An 18,022-nucleotide genomic window follows, 5' to 3' on the forward strand; every position below is an offset into this window, starting at 1 on the left:
TCCCCCACAACCTCTCTTCCTTTCCCCACCCATCACCTTTCAAATACTTAGTTCTTATCAACTTGCTGTCTACTGGAGGCCATGTTTAAAAACATTTTGCATTCTACATGAATGTGGATGACACCCTACTTTCTACCCATTCCCTACTTGACTTGTTGCATTTTTCTTTGATTGGGCATTTGTATGTTTTTTCTCTAGCCAGATATTACAAAAGTCATTATTCCTTTTTCTTGCCAGTCCTTAAAATCATATTCCTGAACCAGCTTGCGTCCAAACATAGTGTCATAATATTATGTATAGATGCAAGAATAAGCTATTTGGCTCTTTGAAGCAATTCTGCAATGCTATATGATCATGCCTGGTCGTCTACTTCAGCTTCTGTTTCCTGTATCATATTTAATGCTTCCTCCTTGTCATCAAAATTTCCTGTTCATATATCATAATGTGGCCTTTGTCACTGCCTTATGTGCTGAATACCTCAATGGCTGCATTTGTTGATTTGACCCTAACATGGCCAGGCTGCGAAAGTGAGTTAACAATGTCTTCTGGTGCCACATGACTTCTGGGTTACTAGGCTAGTTCTTAGCTAAAACAAGAGGGCAGATTACCTGAATGGTGATAGCTTGGGAAAGAGGAGAAAGTCCAATGAGATCTGAAAGTAAGCATGCAGGTGAAGAAAGTAAACTGTATCTTAGTCTTTGTACTGGGAGAATTTGTGTGCTTGAGCACGAATGTCTTGCTGCAATTATCCAGGGAACAGGAGAATCGACGTTTTAGGCATAAGCCCTTCTTCAGGAATTTTCCAGCAGCACATTTTCAGCACTGATCTCCAGCATCTGCAGACCTCATTTTCTCCCTTGCTGCAATTATGCAAGACCTTGTTGAGACTGCATCTGGAGTATTGTGTACAGTTTTGTCTCCTAACCTGAGGAAGGATGTTCTGGTTACAGAGGGAGTGCAAGGAAGGTTGACCAAACTCATTCCTGCTATGGCAGCTCTTTCACAGAGAGAGACTGAATTGGTTAGAATTGAAGTTTAGAAAGAATGAGGGAGTATCTCATAAAATTTTAAAGGTTTCTAACAGGCCTGGAAAGGGTAAATGAACAAAGAACAAAGAAAATTTACAGCCCAGGAACAGGCCTTCCAAGCCTGAGCCGATCCAAATCTACTGTCGTCCAATTCCTAAGCATATGTATCCCTCTGTTCCCCACCTACTTATGCATGTGTCCAGACGCATCTTAAATGAATCTACCGTGCCTGCCTCTACCACCTCTGCTGGCAACGCGTTCCAGACGCCCACCACCCTCTGTGTGAAGTACTTGCTGCATGTTTCCCTCTAAAACTTTTCACCTCTCACCTTGAGAGCGTGACCTCTCGTTATTGAATCCTTCACCCTGGGAAAAAGTTTGTCTGTATCCAACCTGTCTATACCCTTCATGATTTTGTAAACCTCAATCATGTCCCCCCCAATCTCCTTTCTTCTAATGAAAACAAACCTCCCTTCATAACTATCACCCTCTATACCAGGCAACATCCTTGTAAATCTTCTCTGCACCCTCTCCAAAGTGTCCACATCCTTTTGGTAATGTGGCGACCAGAACTGTACACATTATTCTAAATGCGGCCAAACCAATGTCTTGTACAATTTTAACGTAACTTGCCAGCTCTTATACTCAATACCCATTCCAATGAAGGCAAGCATACTATATGCCTTCTTGACCACTCTATCCACCTCTGCAGTCACCTTCAGGGTACAATGGACCTGCACTCCCAGATCTCTCTGCCCGTCAACTTTTCACAAGTCTCCTCTGTTCATTGTATAATTCACTCTAGAATTAATCTTGCCTGAATGCATCACCTCATATTTGTCTGGATTGAAATCCATCTGCCACTTTTCCGCCCAACTCTCCAGTCTATCTATATCCTCCGGTATTCTTTGACAGTCCCTCATGCTTGCTGCTACTCCACCAATCTTCGTGTCATCTGCAAACTTGCTGATCAAACGAACAGTGTCCTCTTCCAGATCATTTATATATATTACAAGCAACAGTGGCCCCAACACTGACCCCTGCGGAACACCACTGGTCACCTTTCTCCATTTCGAGAAACTCCCTTCAACTACTACTGTCTCCTGTTGCTCAACCAATTCTTTATCACCTAGTTGAACACCCTGCACACCATGTGACTTCATTTTCTCTATTAGTTTACCATAGGGAACGTTATTAAACGCCTTACTAAAGTCCATACATATGACATCAACAGCCCCTCCTTCATCTATCAACTTGGTCACTTCCTCAAAGAACTCTATGAACTTGGTAAGGCACCATCTCCCCCACATAAAACCATGTGGCCTAACACTGATAAACCCATTCTTTTCTAAATATAAATGATTCCTATCCCTCAGTACCTTCCTTAGCAACTTTCCCACCATTGACGTCAGGCTCACTGGTCTGTAGTTACCCAGAATATCCCTACTACCCTTCTTGTACAGGAGGACAACATGAGCAACGTTGCAGTCCTCTGGCACCTCACCTGTACTTAAGGATGCCATAAAGGTATCTGTCAGGGCCCCAGCTATTTCCCCTCGTCTCCCTCAGCAACCTGGGATTGATCCCATCCGGTCCTGGGAATTTATCCACCTTAATAACCGCTAGCCTACCCAACACATCTTCCCTACGTATGTCAACATGATCCAGACTAATCAAACGTCTATCTCTAATCTCAAGATTCATCATGTTCCTCTCCTTAGTGAGCACTTCCAATATTCCTCCAGGGCCTGTTCTGTTCTTAGCTGTCTAGACATTATGTACGCTTCCCTTTTTCTCGAGTAGTCATACAATTTCTCCTGTCATCCACGGTTCACAAATCTTGCCTTTCCTATCCTTTGTCTTCAACGGGACATGCCTATCCTGCACTGCCGTCTTTAGACTATCCTGCAAATCCTCCCACATATCAAATGTGGACTTCCCTTCAAATAGCTGTGTCCAATCAACATTTCCCAGCTCCTGTCTAATTTTGATATAATTGGCCTTGGCCGAGTTTAGTACTCTTCCCTTAGGACCACACTCATCTTTGTCTGCGAGTATTCTAAAATTTACAGAATTGTGGTCACTGTTCCCAAGGAAATCCCCCACCACAACTTCTACCACCTGTCCTGGCTCATACCCAAATACCAGGCCCAATATGGCCCCTTTCCCCGTCTGACTATTGACATACTGCTCTAGAAAACTCTCCTGGACGCTTCTTACAAATTCTACCCCATTCAGAACTCTGGCACTAAGTGTATCCCTGTCAACGTTGGGAAAATTAAAATCTCCCATCACCACTACTCCATTGCTTCTACATCTTTCCATAATCTGATTACCTATTTGTTCTTCTACCCCGTGCTCACTGTTGGGAGGTTTGTAACAAAGCCCCAACAATGTAACTGCACCCTTCTTATTTCTCAGCTCCACCCATAATGCTTCACTAGCACAGTCATGATATCATCCCTGACCAGCAGTGCAACTCCACATCCCCCCTTTACTTCCCTCCCTGTCCTGTCATCTGAAGCGTCTATATTCTGGAACATTTAGTTGCCAATCATGCACTCCCTTCAACCAAGTCTCTGTGATTGCAATAACAAAAAGATATGCAGTAAGAATGAGTCCAGAAACAAGTGTCCCAGTTTAAGGATACTGAGTAGATATTTTAGGACTGAGATAAGGAGAATTGCCTTCATCCAGAGATTAAAAATCACAACACTACGGTATAGTCCAACCCTGGTGTTGTGTGATTTTTAACTTTGTCCAGTCCAACACCAGGGCCTCCACATGTTCATTCAGAGAGTGGTCAGACTGGAATTCTCTGTCACAGAAACCAGTTGAGGCCAAAATATTGATAGTTTTCAAGGCTAAAAGACCAAGAGATGAGGGGGAAAAGTGGGTGATCAGCCATGGTCATGTTGAATAATGGGGCAGGTTCACAGAGCCAAATGGCCTACTCCTGCACCTATATGCTGTTCCCCACTAGGCCACCTGCGCACTTTGGCATTCTACAGAAAATATGACCTTATCCCTTAAGCTCAGTCATTTATTCAAATCAAGCTTGCATCTTCCTTCTCAGTCTGTGGCCTACATGTTTGGTTGCCTGTAGTGCTGCAGGGAGTGAATGAATATGACTTCTCTTGTTCCATCCTCCACTGAAAGAAAGGACTGGGATTGACAATAGTTTTAATTGTGGTCATTTTCAGTCTCCCACAAATTCAATTCTTTTCTTTTCTAAATAAATATCTAACCACTTCATAGTGTTTGATTCAGACTTGAGAGATGCCATCCAGGATGATGACTATACCTAGCCAATAGCTAATATAAACCCACCCCATTTTAAAAAGTGATGTCGAGAGAAAATAGAATTATACCCAAAGAGTCTGGCATCAGTAATGGGGAAGATGTTAGAGTTCATTAGGAAGGGATTCAAATCTGAGACTTTAGAAAAAAATGAGACACAGCATGGATTTACAAAAAGGAAGTTGTGCTTGACAAATCTATTGGAATTCTTTGAGGACTTTTGACAAAGTCTTACATAGAAAATTGGTCAGACAGGAAAGAAACAGTAGGAATAATGGGGACTTTTTCGGAATGACAGACAACGACTATTGGGGTATTGCAGAAATCGGTACTGGACCCCAGCTTTTTATAAAATATGTTAATGATTTAGAGGGGGGACCTAAATGGAACACTACAAAAGTTGCAGATAACACAAAGTTGGGTGTAAGTGTGAGAAAGCTTGTAGCCATACATGTTACACATCTGCTAAGGAAATGCAGGAAAGCGCTTGATCACAGCGGGTGGGGACAGAGCCCATTTGTTCAGAAGAATTGGGGGCATCTGTTCTTAGTGTCAATGGATCGGTATAAATAAGGTGATAGCATTTGTTCACTTGTGGACTGTGTGGCACTATTTTCTTTTCGTGCAGGGGACTGGAAGATTGCACATATTGCACAGTGGAATGTCGGATAACTAAAAATTCTGGTTATATCAAAGATCTTAACAAAACTCAGACTCAATAGGAAAAGAACTTGTAATTTAATAAGCTGAATGGAATATGCATGTATTAGAACAAACCTGATATATTTTCATATATACCACACTGAGCAGATTTGAATTTGAGGATGATCTCCCTCATCTTGACTGTTCTGGAATGTGAATGTCTCATTACCCTTACAGGTTAGGAAAATACAAAGGTGAAAACTGACATAGTAAGAAAGTTGGAAGATGTTCATGTGTAAGTGAGAGAGAGAGAAAACATTCTTCTGTAAATTACATTCACAGGCTGACTGGTTCAAGGGACACAGAGAGAGAGGGGGTGAGAGGGGCAGACAGACAGACAAAAGGTGAACTCTTTGTGGTCTGATTTGAGTGAACACTGGCTTGTCATGGATTGGATGTTTGTATGTTGTTCCCTGGAGCTCAAGATCTGGGAAGGGTATGAACCTAATTTGCATTCTAGGAATCTAAGATGATTTTAAAAGAAAAAGCCATTTGGTAGGCCAATAATACTGGACATATTAGCTGAGCAAGGTTACCTCATGACTTTTCCACATAGTTTAGACTAATCTGTCATTATGATGTACTGCCATCACACATGGGGACACCACCCGCCATGTGTGCAGCAGGTTCTCATGTGACTCAGTCAATGGTGTCCATCTCATGCTGCAGGCAAGAATGCCCCAAGTGTATTGGCAAGATCAAACAGATGCTATGACAACAAATGAATGGACTTTGCACAACAATCACCAGTCAGGGAACCCTTCAGCAGTCAAGGACACTTGGCTTCTGATATTTGGGTGACTGTCCTCTAAGGTGGATTCGGGATAATGTGGAGTCACCAACCAGAGGCTGATAGCCAAATTCGGTACCCACTAGGATGGCCTCAACTGGGATCATGTCACACTACAGGTGACCCCATGACACTATACACACAGAAGCACAATCACACTCGCACAGATCCTCTCTCATATACATGTTCTCTCTCACAGGCATATACTAAGTCACACTTGTACGTATATGTCCCCTCTCCCTCCCCCTCACATGGATGCACACATATAAGTTCATAGGGTGAATTTGCGCTTGCAGATTTGTATGTCCAGATACATTCTATTTTGTTCAAAAAGCGCACAATCTGTAGGCAGTCAGTCCATGTGACATTTTATAAATTCCTTCTTTGGCAATAGAACCGTCTGACTCAAGACTGGAATACAGTCAGACTCTAGCTTCACACCTTTAATGCATTGTCTGAGCTGAGATGTCACTTTTTAAAAAAATAAAAGCTTAAGTTATCTCGGGACTGTGAAGTGAAAAAAGTTCTGGGATTTACATATTGATCACTCAAAACCTGCATCCCCATTCTAAGTGATTAAAGACTTAACAGTAATCTAGGTTTGTTCAATACTTCGCATCAGTTGTATGACACTTTGATCTTTTACTATAAATTGTGTCCCATGACCCTCCCCCACTAGCTACCTGACGAAGGAGCAGTGTGCTGAAAGCTTTACTTCCAGATTGATCCTGGAAGGCAGTACTGATGTATGAGGAGAAAATAAGTTGGTTAGGCCTGTATGAAGGGGGAGTGGGGAGTTCAGAGCTGGGGATCGTAGCTTAAGGATAAGATGTAAACATTTTAGATGAGAAATGTCTTCACCCAGAGAGTGGAGTGCCTGTGGAATCCACCACTATAGAAAGTGGTTGAGGCCAAAATTTTTGTGTTTACATGGAGGAGGTAGATGTAACTCTTATACTAAGGGGATTGAGGGAAGTGGGGGATGATAGGATTAGAATATTGTGTTCGATGAGAAGTCATGATTGTAATGAATGGCAGAGCATTCAAGAGGGATTGAATGACCAACTCCTGCTACCATTTTCTGTGTTTCAATGATTTAGCAGTGTATACATTTCTCACATTTAAGGTGTAGGTAGAAGGAGCTTCCTTCTCATTCCTGAAATCTTGCAGGTAAACTTTGGAATTCCAGTTAAAGGTGCCTCTTCACTAATATGTTAAACAAAGTTTGACTGTGTCAAGTGTTGACAGGTTAACCATTTGAGCATTGAACTGAAGCACTGTGGCTTGTCACAGCTTGGTTAGATTCTGAGAAAAACATCTTAGTTTTTTGACTACTACAGCTGCTAATTCAGTACTGACTCTGAATAGCATGAGACCCCTTTGTGTATGGCTCATTTGCATACTTTCTTTACCACCTGAATCATGGGCCCAAATATTGCTTATTTATATTTCACTGAACATAAATGCATTAACTGCCTAATTTATCCTAATCTGGAAATGACCTAATCTGAAATATACTTCGATTGTTGCAATGCAGCAGAAAACATTGATCAGTGGTCTTGCTTAGCCTTCACTTTGTTATTAATAGTGTCACGTTATCTTTTATTTCAGCTTGACTTATCATTAATCTGCAAGATGAGTTCAGTGCAATGGGATTTTCCTTTGGAGCTTTGTTGCCGGCCAATGGCCTTTGTAGCTCTCACGGGCCTTGATGTGACTTATAATGCCGTACATCGAGCTATTTGGGATGCTTTTTGTGCCAACAGACGGGCTGACAGAGTCCCCATATCATTTAAAGTACTTCCTGGGGATCATGAATACCCAAAATGCAGACAGAAGGTAAGCAACTTTGGTCATGGTCTTATCCTCAATTTGTACAATGTAGGGTGGTTAGTTTGACTTGATTGATGAAACTGAGCATTTGGGCATGAGGCTAAATATATATGCAGTTAATATCATCGTATAGATGAAAATATGCACTTTTAAAAGCTACAGCAGTGCAAATAAGCTTTTCATCAGATGTTTTTGAAGTAAGCAAAAATATATTCAAGTTTATATGTTTGGTATAAAATAAAACACTTTAAGATTTTTGAACTCCTTGATAGTTCATTTGGTTTATCTACTGCACAGAACCACAGTTTAATCAACATCAACCAACCTTTACAATGGAGTTTTAACTTGGACTTTGTAAATTTGGAAGTGGAGAAGTTCCAAATTTGGGTGGACGAAGTCCAAGTTAAAACTCCATTGTAATGGTTGGTTGATTATTTAGTGTCCTTGCTCAAAGTGGGCTGGTGTAAAATGCTACTTGGTTATGTTGGATCTATGTGGTTGGATAATTTTTGACAATCAACAACTTTTGCTCAGACTAAAAACAACTTGGTCTGCTGCAGTAGTAATACCGTAGAAACATAGTTCTAGCACACAGGCTACAGGAGAAATTCCCGATGGAGTGCTTATGCCTGAAACATCGATTATTCTGCTCCTTGGATGCTGCCTGAAGGTGCACTTTGCGTCGGTATTCATTACAATGGATATAGATAACATCCCAGAAAGAGATGGCATCATTTCCTCATGCTCTGATCTTTATGTGAATTGGTGGAGCATGCAGGCTTCAAGTGCCCAGGTTCTAATGGACTCTGTACGAGGATCTTAAAGATATGGACAGTGAAATAGTTGGGTTTTAGTTTTTAATTTCCATAGCTCCTTTGATTTGGGACTGTCCATTTGCTTGGAAGATATAAATTATTTTAAAAAGGAAGGAGTCAGAAAGCAGGAAACTATAAGCACTGAGGAAATGTTATGGTCAATTGCAAAGAATGTAGTAGCAGAGCATTTAGAAATACCTAATATAACCAAACAGAGTGGGCATGGTTTCATGATGTGGAAATCATGCCTTTCAAATTTGTGTGCAAATAAATAGTTTGCCACTACCTTGTTAGGGATGGATGATCAATGCTGGCCAGCCAGTGAAGTCCATGTTGTGTGAATGAATTAAAACTAAAACTCAGGTCCGGGGACTCATGGGCTTTTAGTCCCATTAGTTTCCTGATTACTTTCTTTCTGGTAATAGTTATTGTTTTCATTTCCCGTCTCTCTCACCCACCTTCCCTGATAATTCAGTATTCTTGGAATTCATGGTAGAAGGCACTGCTAAGTGTTATTGAATTCTTCTGCCATTTCCTGATTCTCATTATTATTCCTTCAGTCTTGTTCTCTGAGGCTTGTGTTCATTTTGGCTCCTCTCTTCCTTTTTATATATTTAAAGAAGTTCTTAAGTTTGTGTGTAATTTGGTAATTTTCTGTTAATTTCCACCCTTTCCTTGTCGTCTTTTGTTGGTTTCTAATATTTCCTAAATCCTCTGTCTTATCACTAATCTTCGCTGGATTGAATTTTTAAAATGAGTTCTTACGTTTGTGTGTAATTTGGTAATTTTCTGTTAATTTCCACCCTTTCCTTGTCGTCTTTTGTTGGTTTCTAATATTTCCCAAATCCTCTGTCTTACCACTAATCTTTGCTGGATTGAATTTTTAAAATGATACTAACCTTTTCTTCCTAGGTTAGCCATGTTTCATTGATCTCTCTTTCTGGAGTCCTTCTTTAGCACTACAATATCTTTGTTGCAAATCATGAACTATGTTTTTAATCGTTTGCCATTTTGTCAACTTTTTTTTTCTACTAATCTCCTTTCCCAGTCCACTTCAGCCAGCTCTCCCCTTGTTTCTTTCCTTTACGCTTATTTAACTTCACAGTTGTTTTCAACCCAAGTTTCTCATTCTCGCACACTGATTCTTCATTGTTTTGTCAGTGTTTGCGAGTTCAACTTTTACTCTGAGATCATTTATTAGATTTGCCTCATCGCATACTTCCTGATCCTAGGTTGGATCCACAACAGATTGCTCTAGGAAAGTGTCCCAATTACACTCCATGCTTGAAGTAGCCATGAGAAAGAATTCAAATGTTTGAGATAACAGGCCAATTTGCAATGTCCTTGTGCTACATATACGATTATTGACTGCATTGTCATGAATTGTTGTATAGAGATGAAAAGCTTTGATAACTTTTTTTGTCTGTATTACCACGCTGAGAACACAGTGGTTTGAGCAGTCCATGAGTCAACTGGAACTTTAAATCTGAGATGGATAGATGTTTATCAGACTGCCTGTTTGACCACAGATTTACAATGAGCCACATTTCTTGCAGAAGAAGCATAATCTGCTGATTACCCCATTGTAAATTCCTCTTCTTGGATCCTGATGTTGTTGCCCTTGTTGAATGTTGATTGCAGAATCATACCGTTTCGTTGATTCCGAGCTGAGCTTCAATGTTGCCCATTATCTGGTTTTGTCACTGAAGTATTCCCTGTGTCCACCACTGTGGCACTCATCTTCTGTTTAAATTCTCATACATGAATTTACTTTGGGACATATCTTCCCAGTGCCTTTGTTAATATCCAAGCTTGTATTTTTCATATTCTTTGTCTAGAATTTTTAAGATCTCGATTTTATCCTGCACAAATTCCTACCCATTTATCTGTTTGTTTTGAAATTCCTTTGGTATCACTCGTCACTTCCTGTTTCTGCAACTCCCTTAAGTCTTTTATACCTTACAGCACCATGGCATACTTTTTCTGTGTATCTGTGGCATCACGTTCATACTGCTATGGCATTACCTCCACAAAACATTTAGAACAGAATTGGGACTCTCGAGACTTGGGATAATTATTGGCATGGATTAAGACCATAAAAAATAGGAGCATGGGTAGGCTTATTTGGTCCATCAAGTCTGCCACGCGTTTTGGCACGATCATAGCCGATATAATTGTGGTCTTTATTCCACTTTCCTTTCATTGTGTCATAGAGTCATACAGGACAGAAACAGACCCTTGGTCCAACTCGTTTGCTCCCCATAACCCATGATTTGTTTTGATGGTCAAAAATTTCTCCATGTCAATGACTCAGGCTTCACTGCTGAGTGGAATACAGAACTTCAAGGATTAATGTTCCTCAGAAACATTTGCACCTTATCTCCATCTTATTCTGAAAGTATAGTGCGTAGTTCTAAATAACCTGACAAGGGACAAAGGGGTAACTCTTTGAGGAGCACCCAAGGTAAAGTTCAAGGAGCCATCACAATGTCCACTGCTTTGAGCTCTGATTAGTTAAAAACAGGACTGTGTGAAAGCTGTCCTGACCAGCTGGATGACAATGGCTCAGTAGAAGGCATTGTGATGAATTTTGTCACAAGGTTAATATGGTTGACAAGGGACCATTTACCTTTGTCACAGTTGTGTTGGATACAGCATTCTGACAATGTGGTTTATGTATTTTCTGTATAAAAATAGCATACTTATATACATTGCTTCCTAAATCATACCTCTAAAATTGGTTATTCAATTGTATAAAAATCTGTGATCTAAATTTTATGTACAGTAATTTGAGTTTGCATGTTATATATTACAGAGACCATGAAAATAAACTCTGAACACTTTTGTCATTGTAGAGTTTTTAGACTAATTATGAAATTGCTCCCTTTTTATAGAGGACTTCTTATGAATGGTATATTCCGAAAGGAATCCTTAAAACTGGCTGGATGAACAAACATTTAAACCTTGTTCCTGCTCTCGTGGTGGTCTTTTATGAACTGGACTGGGATGACGCTCAGTGGAAAGAGAAGCAATCTGAATGTGCCACCAGAGTAGAAATTGTCAGGTATGCCAAAATAATTGTAATTGAATATTATTATTCTTAGAATTCTCGAGGCCTACAGCAGCATAAAGGCCTTTAGGCCTATCGAGTCAGTACTGGTCAAAAACAAAGAATCTGTAAAATCAAAAGCAAAGAATATGTAAAACAAAAAAATAGGTCTATAGAGGAAAAAAAAGTATAATTTTTCTATTGGGATATAGGATCTAATTCCGACTTTGCTCTGCTTCTCATTCCTTCTGTGAGGTTGTGATCTCTGTTTTTTGCTTCCAGGCAAAGTTTACATGGAAGAAACACAAAGGTTGCTGTTGTGCTGATACAGAAGAAAACTCCCTTACCGCCAGGTACTTTCATTACGCATCTTATGAAAGGGGAAAATTTTGCAGAAAATCAAAAACAAACCTGAAATTGTTACAGACACTCAACACATAGTCAGTATTTGTTGAATGGACTGGAAAATTAATAACAAACAAAACAAATTGCTGGAAAAGCAGTTCTGGCCACATCTCTGAAGAGAACTCTGAAACCATTTCTGGTCCAGTGACCCTTCCTCAAACTTATTTATTATTTATTATTCATTACTTAGATTCTTGCTATTAGATTTATTCTATGATTTTCAAATTTTTAAATTAAATTTTATTTCTAAGGAATAGAATTGGCAAGATCTTTTGATGGATACATTACATTAAAGTTAATGCACTTCCTTGAAATATGTTTAACTTTGCAATTTTATTTTGTTATGTATACACCTAATGGAAGTATTGCATCTGGTTTAGTGAATGACGCACACATTTTGGACCTATCTTAAAATATAAGATGACCTACTTTAATCTAAACTATTAGCTTCTTGAATGGTCTTTAACTAGAATTAGAAATACGAATCATTCGCCCCCAGTCCTGAACTGTTCAAATGGGTTGATGTAATGCATTCAGAAAACAAAGGCATAAAGCTTTGATTTTGAAACTTAACTGTGTCCTAATTTTAATTTCAAGGATTTGGGGGAACATGATTACCTGTGCACAGTATTGTGATTTTGCTGTCAAAGTCATCCATTCAAACAATTTTATGTTTTTGAAAGTACTAGCTCTTGCTGTATTCTAAATACTGAATATTACAGAATTGCTGAACATTGATGAATATCATAGAATTATTCTATAATGACTGTCATTGCAACCAGATCTAGTGCAGAGGTCACCTGATATATCCTTGCGCATTGATTCTTGTGTGAGCTACTGGGTAGTTTTTCTGAGGCAGAAGTTTTAATTGCATTCTTTAGTTATGTTGCTTTGACTTCGGTTGCTATTTTTGTTACTGTGCCTGAGATCTTTGTAAACCACAGAACAAAATTCATAGCTGCTTTTAATCAGCTTTTCAAACATTAGACAATTAAACTAATTTAAACCAAAATGCTGTTGTTGATTGAGGTCTGAACTGAAAAGAGAAATGCTGCAGAAACTTAGCAAGTCTGTTAGCACCTGTGGTGAGAGAAACAGAACTAAAACTTTGAATCTAATGACTCTCTTCTAAAGGGTTCCGAAGAAGAGTCACTGGACTTATTGTTAACTTGAAGGATGTTCCTCACGACAGAGTTCACAATTTCTAGCTTCTCTTGTACCCACTGTATTTATATGGCTGATCAGTTTTAATCAATACTAATTCCTCATGATGTGATAATGGGAATTTACCAATGAGAATGCTCTTGAACATCAGGCGATCATGGTTAGATTCTCACTTGTTGGAGATGGTTTTTATCTGACACAGATAACTGTATATTGTACAAGTTGTTTAAATTTATTCAGTTATGTGAATGCATGTGATTGGCTGGCCAGAATTTATTGTCCATCTCTGGTTGCCCATGACAAGGTGGTGATGAGCTGCCGTCTTGAACCTCTGCAGTGCACCAGCTGTGGGTTGACCCACAGTGCCATTTGGGAGGGAATTCTAGGATTTTGATCTAGTGACTGTGAAGGAACAGCAATATATTTCCAAGTTAGGATGGTAAGTGGCTTGGAGGGGAAATTGCAGGTGGTGGTGATCCCATGTATCTGCTGTCCTTGTCCTTCAAGATAGAAATGATCATGTATTTGGAAGGTGCTGTCTGAGGATCTTAGGTGAATTTCTGTAGTGCATCTTGTAGTTAGTGCACACTGCTACTGAGTGTCAATGGTGGAGGGAGTGGATGCTTGTCAATATAGTGCCAATAAAATTGACTACTTTGTCCTGGATGGTGTCAAGCTTTTTGTGTTGTTGGTGCTGTACTCATCCAGGCAAGTGGGGAGTATTCTGTCACACTCCTGATTTGTGTCTTGTAGATGATGGACTTGCTTTGGGAAGTCAGGAAGTGTGTTACTCACTGATGTATTCCTAGCTTCTGAGATGGCTTCGTAGCCACTGTGTTTGTGGTGAGTCCAGTTAAGTGTCTAGTCAATGATAACCCCCAGGACGTTGGTAGTGGGGGAATCCAGTGATGGTAACACCGTTGAACGTCAAGGAATGGTGGTTAGATTGTCTCTCATTTGTAATGGTCACAGCCTGGCGTTTGTGTGGCTTAAATGTTACTTACCTCTGGATACTGTCGAGATCTTGTTGCATTTGAACATGGATTGCTTCAATATCTGAGTAGTTCTGACCTTATGGAGGCAAGGTCATTGATGAAGCAGCTGAAGGTAGTTGGGCCTCGGACACCACCTGAGGAATTCCTGGAGCTGAGATGACTGGCCTCCAACAACTGCAACCATTATCTGATGTGCCAGGTATGACTTGAAACAGCAGAGTCCCCTGGTACCCAATGATTCCAGTTTTGCTAAGGGTCCTTGATGTCAAGGATTGTACACCTTTTTCATGTTTGAACCAAGGCTGAACTGAGGTCAGGAGCTGAGTGGCCCTGGTGGAACCTAAACAGGGCATCACTGAGCAGGTTATTGCTGAGCAGATGCTGCTTGATAGCACTGTTGATGACACCTTCCATCAATTCACCATGGATATCCAGTCCCTGTATACATCGATCCACCATGATGAAGGTCTCCAGCCCTCAGTTTCTTCCTTTCACGCCATCCCAACCAGTACCCTTCCACCGACACCGTCGCCCTCAACAACTTCTCCTTCTAATCCTCCCACTTCCTCCAAACCAAAAGGGTCAATATGGGACCCAGCTGTGCCTGCCTCTTTGTCGGGTTCGTAGAACAGTCCATCTTCCGCAGTTATACCAGCACGACCCTCCACCTGTTCCTCCGCTATATCGATGACTGTATCGGCATCATCTCGTGCTCCAACGAGGATGTTGAATTGTTTATCAACTTTACGAACACCTTTCATCCCGACCACATTCATCTGGACCATTTCGGACACCTCCCTCCCCTTCCTTGACCTCTCCATCACCGTCTCCAGTGACCGACTAACCAAAGACATCTACTACAAGCGCACTGACTCCCACAGCTACCTAGACTACTACACCTCCCACTCTACCTCCTGTAAAAACGCCATCCCTTATTCCCGATTCCTCCGGCTCAGCTGCATCTGATCCCAGGATGTTCAATTCCACTTTGGAAAGTCCTAGATGGCCTCCTCCTTCCAAGATTGCAATTTACCTTCCCACGTAGTTGACTATGCCCTCCAGCGCATCTCCTCCACTTCACGCACCACTGTGCTTGAACTCCAGACCTCCCAACGCAACAAGGACAGAACCCTCCTGGTCCTCACCTGCCAGCCCACCAGCCTCTGCATACATCGCATCAACCTCTGCCACTTCCGCCACCTCCAAACGGACCTCTCCACCAGAGAAATATTTCCCTCCCCACCCCGATCAGCATTTCGGAGAGACCATTCCCTCCGCGACTCCCTTATCGGGTCCATGCCCTCCATCAGCCTACACCCCACCCATGGTACCTTTCCCTGCCACCATGAAGTGCAAAACCTGTGCCCACACCACTCTCCTCACCTCTGTCCAAGGCCCCAAAGGATTGTTCCACATCTGTCAGAAATTTACCTGTACCTCTAGCAATGTCATCCACTGTATCCATTGCACCTGATGTGATCTCCTCTACATCGGGGAGACAGGGCGCCTTCTTGCGGATCATTTCAGAGAGCATCTCTGGGACACCCTCACCCATTAACCCCACCGTCCCATGGCTGAACACTTCAACTCCCCCTCCTACTGGGCTGCCTCCACCGCCAAACCGTTACCACCCGACGCCTGGAGGAAGAGAGTCTCATATTCTGCCTTGGAACCCTGCAGCCACTTGGGATAATTGTGGATTTCAACAGTTTCCTTATTTCCCCTCCCCTCATATTATCTCAATCCCAAGCCTCCAACTTGGCACCGCCCTCCTTACCTGTCCCATCATCTTTCCCATCTATTTACTCCACCTCCCGACCTATCACCTTCTCCCTCACCTTTATCTACCTATCACCTTTTTCAGCTACCTTCTCCCCACCCCCCCCTCCCATGTACCTCTTAGCCCCCAGCCCACAAGCCTCATTCCTGATGAAGGGCTTATGATCAAAACGTCGATTCTCCTGCACCTCGGATGCTGCCCGACCTATGTTTTTCCAGAAACACGCTCTTGATGGCAATTTTCCACATTGTTGGGTAGATGCCGGTGTTGCCAGTACTGGAATAGCTTGGCTAGGGGAGTGACAGGTTTTGGAGGACAATCCTTCAGTACTGTGGCTAGGATGTCATCAGGGCCCATTGCCTTTGCAGTATCCACTGTTTTCAACTGTTTTGTGATATCACATGGAGTGAATCGAATTGGCTAAAGATTGGTATCTGTAATGCTGGGGACCACTGGAGGGGGTATTGCTGCATTTAGACAAATACTGCTTCAGTATCTGATGAGTCATGAGCAGTGCTGAACATTGAGAAATCCTTAGCAATGATCCACACTTCTGATATCATGTTGAAGGAAAGGTAATTGAAGCAGCTGAAAATGGTTGGACATGGGACACTACCCTGAGGAACTCCTGTGATATCCTGAGCTTGTGATTATATTCATATTGGGGTATTCTTGAAGTCTTCTATTTCTAATAATCAAGTATAATGAAATTAAAGTGGACTTCCTGCTGGTTTACAGTCTTACCAGAATAAAATCCAAAATTTAATTCAGTTAAAGTATTTGTTACTGTTTACGATCTATTCAATCCGCACAGTTCATCAGTCCTTCTGCAACTTTCTTATCATATAGTTAATGCTGTTATAAGAAGTTCGTACTTCACCATCTAGGAATTAAATATATCTTTCATGTAATACTTTAGGTGAGGACTTGATTGCTTCAGAGAGAGCAGCAGCATTGTGCAATGCTTGTGACTTGTCAGGAAAGTCACTGTTTGTGTTACCACACACTGATCATCTTGTCGGATATATTATCAGGTAGGTACTTTAGGTGCTTTAGGGGAAGATGGTGGCATTGTGAGAATCTTGCTAGATTATTATGTCAGAGTCCAAGACTAATGCTGTGATGACTGCTGACAGTAGCTGATAGAATTCAAATTAAAATAATAAATCTAAATGTAAAGCTAGTCTCAGTAATGATGACCATTAAATTAGCAATTATTTTGGATGTAGATTTGCTCGCTGAGCTGCAAGGTTCATTTCCAGACGTTTCTTTACTTTGCTAGGTAGCGTCTTCAGTGGACCTCGGGCGAAGCAATGCTGAAAATCCATGCTTTCTATTTATATTTTTGGGTTTCTTTGGGGTGGTGATATTTCCTGTGGTGAAGTCACTTCCGGTTCCTTTTCTCAGGGGATGGTAGATGAAGTCTAACTTGATGTTGATAGAGTTCCAGTTGGAATACTATGCTTCTAGGAGTTCTCGTGTATGACGAGCAATAACATCCCTAACCCAAAGAAACCCAAAAATATAAATAGAAAGCAGGGATTTTCAGCATTGCTTCGCCTGAGGTCCACTGAAGACGCTACCTAGTAAGGTAACGAAATGTCTGAAAATGAACCTTGCAACTCAGTAAGCAAACCTACATCCAAAACCTCAACCTGAGCTACAAATCTTCTCAAAACTTGCTTAGCAATTATTGTGTAAACTCATTGGGTTCAATAGTATATATTGGATAAGGAAATCTACATCTTTACCCAGTCTAGCCTCTAGCATACAGAACCACAGCAGAGTGGTTGACTCATAATTGCCCTCTGAGATAGCCAAGCAAGCTACTCGGTTGAAGGGCATTTAGGGATTGGCAACAAATGCTGGCCTTGCCAGTTATCCCAAATCCCATAAAAGAATAAACAAAACAAATCCAGTTTGCTGCAGGTCAAGCTCTGGAAAAGCAGCTGAGGAACATCATGGGAAAGGTTTAACAAAGCACAATGCTGGTCAAGTAAAAGATCCCTCTTCCTCTATATCTCTCACAGTTTCAGATTTGAGGGTTTGTCCTTTGATATTCAGTAAGGAGCTGTCGGGGGAAAAAAAATGCTATCGTTTAAAAAAAAAATGAATTAGAATGATTAATTATATCAAATATTTTAATTTTTATTTGAATTAG

At 41.1% G+C, this 18,022-nt stretch overlaps 1 protein-coding gene across 3 annotated transcripts in view; it reads left to right on the top strand.

Moving 5' to 3' along the window:
• Window positions 1–18,022, top strand: part of trappc11 (trafficking protein particle complex subunit 11) — a 68,496-nt gene that overhangs the window by 3,915 nt on the left and 46,559 nt on the right. For all 3 annotated transcript variants that reach the window (XM_043705315.1, XM_043705329.1, XM_043705319.1), the window contains exons 2-5: window positions 7,432–7,659; window positions 11,363–11,532; window positions 11,800–11,870; window positions 16,781–16,895. In XM_043705315.1, coding sequence (XP_043561250.1) covers window positions 7,432–7,659; window positions 11,363–11,532; window positions 11,800–11,870; window positions 16,781–16,895 — 584 coding nt within the window. The remainder of the gene's footprint in view (window positions 1–7,431; window positions 7,660–11,362; window positions 11,533–11,799; window positions 11,871–16,780; window positions 16,896–18,022) is intronic.

Source organism: Chiloscyllium plagiosum, chromosome 2 (assembly GCF_004010195.1).
Source record: "Chiloscyllium plagiosum isolate BGI_BamShark_2017 chromosome 2, ASM401019v2, whole genome shotgun sequence".
Taxonomy (NCBI): Eukaryota; Metazoa; Chordata; class Chondrichthyes; order Orectolobiformes; family Hemiscylliidae; genus Chiloscyllium; species Chiloscyllium plagiosum.